Source organism: Sardina pilchardus, chromosome 14 (assembly GCF_963854185.1).
Source record: "Sardina pilchardus chromosome 14, fSarPil1.1, whole genome shotgun sequence".
Taxonomy (NCBI): Eukaryota; Metazoa; Chordata; class Actinopteri; order Clupeiformes; family Clupeidae; genus Sardina; species Sardina pilchardus.
The window spans coordinates 22,210,461-22,218,479 of record NC_085007.1 but is presented as its reverse complement, the minus strand read 5'-3'; the positions used below and the strand labels follow the sequence as shown (position 1 = coordinate 22,218,479).

The 8,019-nt window shown below is 42.0% G+C and overlaps 1 protein-coding gene across 1 annotated transcript; it reads left to right on the top strand.

Annotated features, from left to right (window-relative positions):
* Positions 1 to 5,382: 5,382 nt before the first annotated feature.
* Positions 5,383 to 7,719, top strand: LOC134101048 (4-galactosyl-N-acetylglucosaminide 3-alpha-L-fucosyltransferase 9-like). Its single transcript, XM_062554610.1, has 2 exons — positions 5,383 to 5,504; positions 6,357 to 7,719. The coding sequence occupies exon 2, from the start codon at positions 6,377 to 6,379 to the stop codon at positions 7,451 to 7,453; it is 1,077 nt and encodes a 358-aa protein (XP_062410594.1). The 5' UTR covers positions 5,383 to 5,504; positions 6,357 to 6,376; the 3' UTR covers positions 7,454 to 7,719.
* The last annotated feature ends 300 nt before the right edge of the window (positions 7,720 to 8,019 follow it).

The window sequence follows — 8,019 nt, the reverse complement described above, 5'->3', positions numbered from 1 at the left end:
GAGGTCACTATTGGTTTTTAATGTTCACGTCACTATTTGCATGAGCCACGACTGAAAAGACTTACGATGATATCAAACATGTTTGATATTGTCGTAACGGCAAAACTACAAAAAGACTGACTCCGACGGACTTAAAACCGCTAAGATTGGCACCTTACACTAAACGATTTAGATGACGGGAGCGCGCCGAGATTCTAGTACAACTGGCAAGATTTCCGCCCGATTTTGGAAAAGTAGTCGTCGACTGTTAAAACAGACCAAAATCGTGCAATGTAAGCCAGCCTTAAGCTGCAATAGACTATACTGAGTTCACCAGAGTCACCGATCTCCACTGTTTCAGTCTCCTTGCTTTTTGAGTAGTCTCTCATTTGTTGTCCATTACCAACAGCTGTGGATCTCTTAATCAGCTGCGGTCCGGCAACATGGGAGGGGGCGTTGCCCGCCACTCTAATCATGATCAGTCAATTAAAAGTCACACGTGAATATTGAAAGCAAATCACAACGAACACCAAATCAAGATTAGACAAAAATAGTGGCAAACACACACAAGAAGAAACAATAAACTTGACCATAATTTCCTCCATATGACATCTGTCTTTTGTGTTCAATAAATTGTTTATTTTCGGAATTCATGTCTCCTTATGCTTGATAGAACCTGTGCAGCGCTGTCTTAAGAAACGTCTCAATCTCCTAAAGATTCCCTGAGGCGCTAGGCCCCAGGGTGGCGTAGTCAGGCTACAGACATGGGGTGGTTACCCTGACCACCCTGTTACACATGTATATTTGCGCGTGGTGGTCGCGACACAATTTGCAGTATTCTCCTGAACAGAGGCACGGTATCTACAGTCGTTTTCAAAATTAATGGGCTTATTTGATGTGGGATAGGCTATATGATAATGGCTGAATGTGGTTTATGTGGTTGATGACTGTAGAAGGACACTGGCTCCGTGAGCTTGGCTTCAATCTCTTCCTAGTTGTCGTGCAAGGTTGACTTGGTGCCCGCCGTTGACTTCAAGTCTTCCGTGTACGACGCGTCGTCGCAAGGCTCAAATTTGGTGCGCAACACAGGAAATTACGTAATTTTGACGTCACATTGTCGCACGACAGGTCGGGCGCGTCGAGTATACTTCTAGCTTAACCTTAGTCTCAGCTAAGCGAGTGGGTGAGTTACATGCTATGTCGGTGCATCCGTCATGCATTAGCTTGCGGAAAATGATACATTATAACTCTTCTCCCTAAGCCAGGCTTCGTGCCCAAAGTCCTTTCTTCTTGTACCGCAAGATAGAAGCTAGAATTGTCTGCGTTCTCTCCCCCACCGTTTGAGTCGGAAGAGGCAGAGAGATTGCACTGTCTGTGTCCGGGCACTGAGAATTTAGGTCTCGCACACAAACGTGGCGCTCCTCCGATCAACTGTTTATGTTATGGAGGGAGACAGAGAGGTAGTGCACTAAGGAGCGCTTGTCCAACTAAACCGCTCACAAAAAGTAAGGAAACTTAACTTTGGCCCATTATATCTCCCCTTTAATAAAACCAACCAGTAAAGTGTTTCATATCATTTTTATCGTTCATTTGTCACCTTTACAAGTAGTGGCAACGAAAAATGGCCTGTTATGCTGTTGGAATTCACCTTTGTTACTTCAAGCAGACGATTGCACTCTCCCACAGAAATGAGGAAAACAAAACATGTTAGGCATACATTTGTTCATTTTATACTCAGTGTCAGGGTCCTCAGTAGCGTGTAGAGCAGCGGTCCCCAACCACCGGGCCTCGGGACTTTCCAAACCGGGCCGTGCGACATGACGAGAGAAAAAAAAAACCATGCAAACTCAATGTGTTACATGCCATAGACCCCTGCAGTTTTTAGATAGCGATATGCATGTTTGCATTTGATTTGGCAACGTCTTTTTTCGCATGCCTGCCTTCAACACATTTGTTACTAAAGCCTACCTTACACTGACAAGATTTGGGAAAGATTCTTGAAAGACTGTAGTCTTTTGAGTAAAGTCTGAATGAGGGGCATTAGTTAAAAGACTACAATCTTTCAAGAATCTTTCCCAAATCTTGTCAGTGTAAGGTAGGCTTTAGTTGCATTGATCAGCCGTCTTTTCTTCAGCGCAGCCTCTGCTCAGTTCACTTCATTTCTCTTGTTCAGTTGCGAACGGTAGTGTCAAGCAAAGTTAGCGAACGTGTCAAGCAAAACTGCTAATGCGTGTCTAGAGAATTTCTTTGGAAGGGGTAGGGGGGAAAAGACCCACTGATGATGGTGAGCAAGATAATGCAAAGAAAAAGAAGGGGGTAATTCAATCGAAACTTAACCCGTTTTCGGGTTTTACCACAGATTTCAGTTGAGAAACGAGATCAGCGAGACATACAGTTCACACTCTTGTCATGTCTCAAAAGAAAAGAATACATTTGTTGTCAGTTTCGATCTCGATGCAAAAAACAACTAGCCTAGAAATCTAGACGCACCCTAGCGGCCAAAAATATTTTTGCCTAGCGGGATGGTCTAGGGTCGCACCGTTGAGGACGAGCCTGCGCCAGGCTCGAGTTCAGCCTGGCCAATCAGAATCTGTGTACGGAGTCCTTGAGCCCGAAGGCATCACGCAATAAACAAATCAGAAGCAACGAAAGGCGGGTCTTGGCATCTAACTTATCTTTCACACACAACAGCGCCGACTCCGATAATTAGATTTAAAACGTTCTCCTGCTTGCTAGATTTTCTTCACTGTTGATTCGCTGTTTCTCTTTGAGTTTCCAAGTTAATGTTAAGGCTGCTACGTCTATCATTGTCCTATACTTGTTGCAGAGCTGTGTAACATAACATCTATTTGCGTCTGTCTTGGTAAGTTCATACTTGAAAAAGCGAATCTAATCGGAGCTGCCAAGTGTCACGCTTTGAGTGTGACAGTCAGTCAAACAAATGTTCGACAAACGCATCTCACTGTCGCTTGCAATTTTCTGAAACTTGGCAGCCCTGTTGCCGTTTTGCCAACCGGCTACGATTGGTCACAAATGCTGGCCTATTACGTGCAGAGGCAGTTTGAAAGACAACTGTTCATCCCACCCACAGGCTTCAACTCTGTGAATGGTCCGACCCCAGACTATACGTTTCTGTGTAGTTTGGCTTGCCAGGCTAAAAAACAACCTGAATAACCTGTAAAAGCCTACTCGTTCTGATGCCTGGGTTAGGGACCGTCATCAAATTACGCATTTGAGCGTGCTTCGGCTATTAGGCAAACTCCTCAGTGAGGGGGTAGCCTTTTCTGGACTGGAATATTTATAGAAAATATTCACTGAAAGTCAATAAAGTAGTTTGTTGATCCTGGTTGCCGTGGTATCTTGCAATATAGAGTTGCTATGAGATACAGTGTTTTACAACAGGTGAGATTTTGCTCATAGGTCACATAATGTAGGTTCAGGACTGGAATAATAACAAAAGGGTATTACCCCTCACGTTTGCTTGTGTTGCTCATTCCATGATTGCCCTATATGCTTACAAGCTATACCTCATTGTAAAGGTGACAAATCAACGTTAAAAATGATATGAAACACTTTACTGGTTGGTATTACTAAAGGGGAGATATAATGGGCCAAAGTCAAGTTTCCTTTCTTTTTGTGAGCAGTTTAGATAGTGGACGCCATACGAATGGCTTATGAGGGTGCGGATAAAACTCCTCCTTCGACGGTGAGGGCTCACTCGACTCGGAGTATGTCCACATCCTGGGTTTTCACGCGTGGCATGTCACTGGAATCGGTTTGCGCAAGTGCTAGCTGGAATTCCTCTAGCACTGTTGTACGATTTTTTATAATCTGGATGTATCATAGTGTGCTCAGTGTGGCTTCGACTGGGATTTAACGGGGTTGGTTAGCCCATACGAAAGTAGAGGGCTGTGTTGCCTCCTAGGAGGGGACGCGCACGGCGCGGTGCTACAACATTCCCATAGCGTCTTCGACGCAGCGTCTCGTGACCGATATCAAGGGGAACGTCTAGGTTACCGGGTAACGGTTCCCCGAATGAGGGAATGAGACGCTGCGTCGCCTTTCCGTGCGCTTCCATTTTTTGGTCACGCTGAAGCAATGGTTGAGGAAGTTAGCAGGCACGTCGCATGTACTTATAGCCGCGGGGGCGGGACTAAGGTGCGCGTGCCTGCAGCCAAGTGATTGGCTCTTGGTGTTATACAGCTTCAGTAAGTCGTCCTAAAGGACTCATTCCCATAGCGTCTTCGACGCAGCGTCTCATTCCCTCATTCGGGGAACCGTGGTTACCCGGTAACCTAGACATTTGGTCCATCCAGTGAGTGCAAAGCTATCCCCCCCGCCCTGTATCGGTTGAATCACGCCCCATAATCACGGCTGAATGGAGCAGTTTCAGACTCATATTCTGACAAGAATTGAGTATGACGTCGTCAGGCTAGGAGGTAACAAACACACCCTAATGAAAACATAACCTCCTTGGCAGAGGTAATGTGACAGTTGCACCTGTCATAAGTGGAAACGTGAAACATCATTAGGAAACAAAACATGGCCACTTCGAGCAGAATTACCCACAAACCTTTTATTTACTGCCTTTTTATTTAGCCAGACGTCTATGGGAGAAATTAATAGGAAACTTACTTCCAGAACATAAGCTCTCTCGGAGGAGGGGCGGGACTGTCAAGCTCTACGGGGTCTATTGGAGTTTCAGCAATCTTACAGCCTTAGCTCAACCTTACATCAGAGAGCACTTTGTCAGCCTTCCCCCAGTTAAATGCTAATATACTAAATTAGTTCCAATGGCTGTAAATCCTGAAACAGAATAAAACCTGATTCCTGAATATTTTTTTTGAAAGTTTGTTAGTCTTTGTTAATACTAAGCGATATTACAATTTAATAACACTTTCAGGTCTTTCAACTAAATGTAGTTGTCCATGATATTGCTCAACTTAGTATCAGGTTATTACATAACACCAAAGGACTTTTGTTTCCAGAGACAAACTTTATGAAATCCCTGCCATTTTTGAGGTGTATGTATGGGAAAAGTGAGTGCCACTTGCACAATTATGGCAGGAGGGTTCATTAACATTTTTAAAACATTTCTATTTTCTTTATTTATAAAAGTTAACATTTATAAAATTATTTTGTCTACCGTCACACCATAGGTTTGGCTCAAAGTTCTAAAATAAAATAACCAAAAAAAATAATAACTTAGGTATTAAAACAACAAATTCACATTAAACAAGATTTTTTTTTTTTTTTTTATCTTCTGTGACGCAGAAAAAGCCATGTCATATCAACTACTCCTATACTGTATATGCACCTTCAAAATATCCTGTCTTACCGGTATAGCATCATGAAGCTGTTTGTGGCAATAGGCAGCCAGCCAATAGGGCAGTAATTGCACCATGCCACAGCCCCATCAAATTATCCACTGACTCCTGAGTAATGTTCAGTCAGGTGAAAGTTTAGCGTTACATCCTTTTCACAAGCAGAGTGGACACCGGACGCACAGAAACGTCCTTTTACATGTAAGTAACTAACGACGATCACTTCTGAAATATGTTATGATAACACAGCAGAACCCTAAGATGAAAATGCTTTGAGATAGGCGACCGCAACAATATAACTCTAAGGGCATGTTACTATAAGGCGACTGTACTGTATATTGTTGGCTGCCTGTGAGAATAGAGTGGTGAAATAGGATGTAATAAACATTAACTGCTTTATAAATGAAACATTTCTCATGTATTGACAGTGGAAGCCAACAAGATAGTAGTATTAAATGCCAACCAAGTAGTAACAAATTGTAGTGGTGAGTAGAATACCCAGACTATTAGTTATGAATCGCAGTGCAGAACATTAAACAGAATCCAATTAATACAACATTGTCTTTGAAGCATGCGTGCAGAGAATGCTCTCATAATATAAATGAAACAAGCTTTGTTTCTGAAGTAGATTTAATTGAACTAATTGTAAGATGACACCCTCTCGATTTTTGTCCCTGTAAAGTGGTCTGATTATAAGTATCAACATGATGGGTATGGGCACTACAATGGGTATATGATATTGTTTGATATGACAACCAAAGTAGTTACCAAAATAGTTCAGCTTCATGAGTGCAAGAGGAACAATACCACCGTAATGTAGATTTATGTAGGACTACATTTCAGAGCGCACGTTTACAAACAAATGTTCATAGCCATACTAGTATTTGATTAATCTGTTAAATTCTAACTTTCATTTCAGTCAGTGTGGTTCCATAGTCGTGTAATGTTTCTGTGATTTGGTTTAACAGGGAGTTAGGGAGGAAGTAGCCAATATTTACATTTTCACCTCTTTATTGTATTACTTCAAATTCACAGTACTTTCTTTATTCACAGCAAAAACACACACAGACAGGATGATAAGCAGATTTCTGTCCCGCCGTTGGAGTCTGTTGATGTTCATCGTAGCATGTATCATTGTCTTTGGGAACTTGCTGGTCCAGTTGCCATATACATTCCATGACAAGCTTGTCAGTGTTGGTAGTGCTGTGCAGGCCAAGGCAGTCGACAAAACTCACATTATTCTATTGTGGCACTGGCCATATGGAAACGCATTTAGTCTGGAGGGTGGATACTGCAAAGAGCATTTCGACATATCCAATTGTATCATGGTGGCTGATCGGTCTCGATTTCCAGAGGCAGACCTTGTGGTCTTTCACAACTGGGAGCTGGCCCGTACTCATACTGAACAGTTGCCTGTGAATCTCACACGTCCAGAGAAGCAGAGGTGGGTTTGGGTGACCAGGGAGAGCCCACTGTTCAATGGTGATGTGAAGCCCTTGAATGGATACTTTAACTTGACTATGACCTACCGCCGTGATTCAGACATTTACACGCCTTATGGAATAATGCTGCCAAAAAAAACTGTGTCTGAAGAGCCTCTTGAGAATTTCATTCCAAAGAACAAGGATAAGTTGGTTTGTTGGGTAGTCAGCAATTTTAAACCAAAGTATTTGCGAACGGCTGTATACCAAAAACTGAAGAAGGTGATACCTGTGGAAGTGTACGGGAAAGGGGGTAATAGGACCATAGATCAAGAGGCTTTGACACCCACAATCTCGCGCTGTTACTTTTACCTATCGTTCGAAAATTCTGTCCATAAAGATTACATAACAGAGAAATTATGGTACAACGGCTACAGGAGCGGCGCTGTGCCTGTAGTTCTTGGTCCTAGTCGGGAGGAATATGAAGCAGTGGCAGACAAAGATTCTTTCATCCATGTAAATGACTTTAATACCGTAGAGGAGCTTGGAGTTTTCCTTAAGAATCTAACTGTGGATAAGGAGCGCTATGCCTCATACTTCAGTTACAGGCGTAAATACAATGCTGTGAGGAAGTTTTGGACTGAGAGTCTATGTAAATTCTGCCCCACAATTAGCACCTTGCCACCATATAAGGTATATGAGGACTTGGATGCTTGGCAGAATGCATGAAAGGCAAAGCTCATTGTTCATTGTCACAGAGGAATTTGTACTGTTTTCTACTGTTACTCCTTGATAAAATCAGACACAAAATGCCATACAACTTCTGTCCAAACTGGACTATTGTATTTCATTGTTTGATGGTCGGCCTGCTTGTGTAGTAAGTAACAAAATATCCATTTTTAAAAAAAACTCTAGATACGTGTTAACAAGGCCTTAAGCATACAATCTGGCTCTCTTAAGACTACATATCCTGTTCAACTGTTTAAAAAATAAAAGTCCTCACAATATTTTGCATTTTCATTCACTGGTAATTCCCTGGAATTACGTTTTCTAGTTAAGTACTTTTATTTGTATTTGTTTTGTTTGCATATTTGTACATGAATACTATAGGCCTATATGCATGAAGACTAAAGCAGCAGAACAAATATGATTATTCATACATGAATACTATATGCATAGTATTTGTCCGTACATATGCATGAGACTAAAGCAAGACATATATTGTTCATATATGAATACTAGTATGAAGATAGGCAATACATATATGATTGATCATACATGAATACTATAAGTAC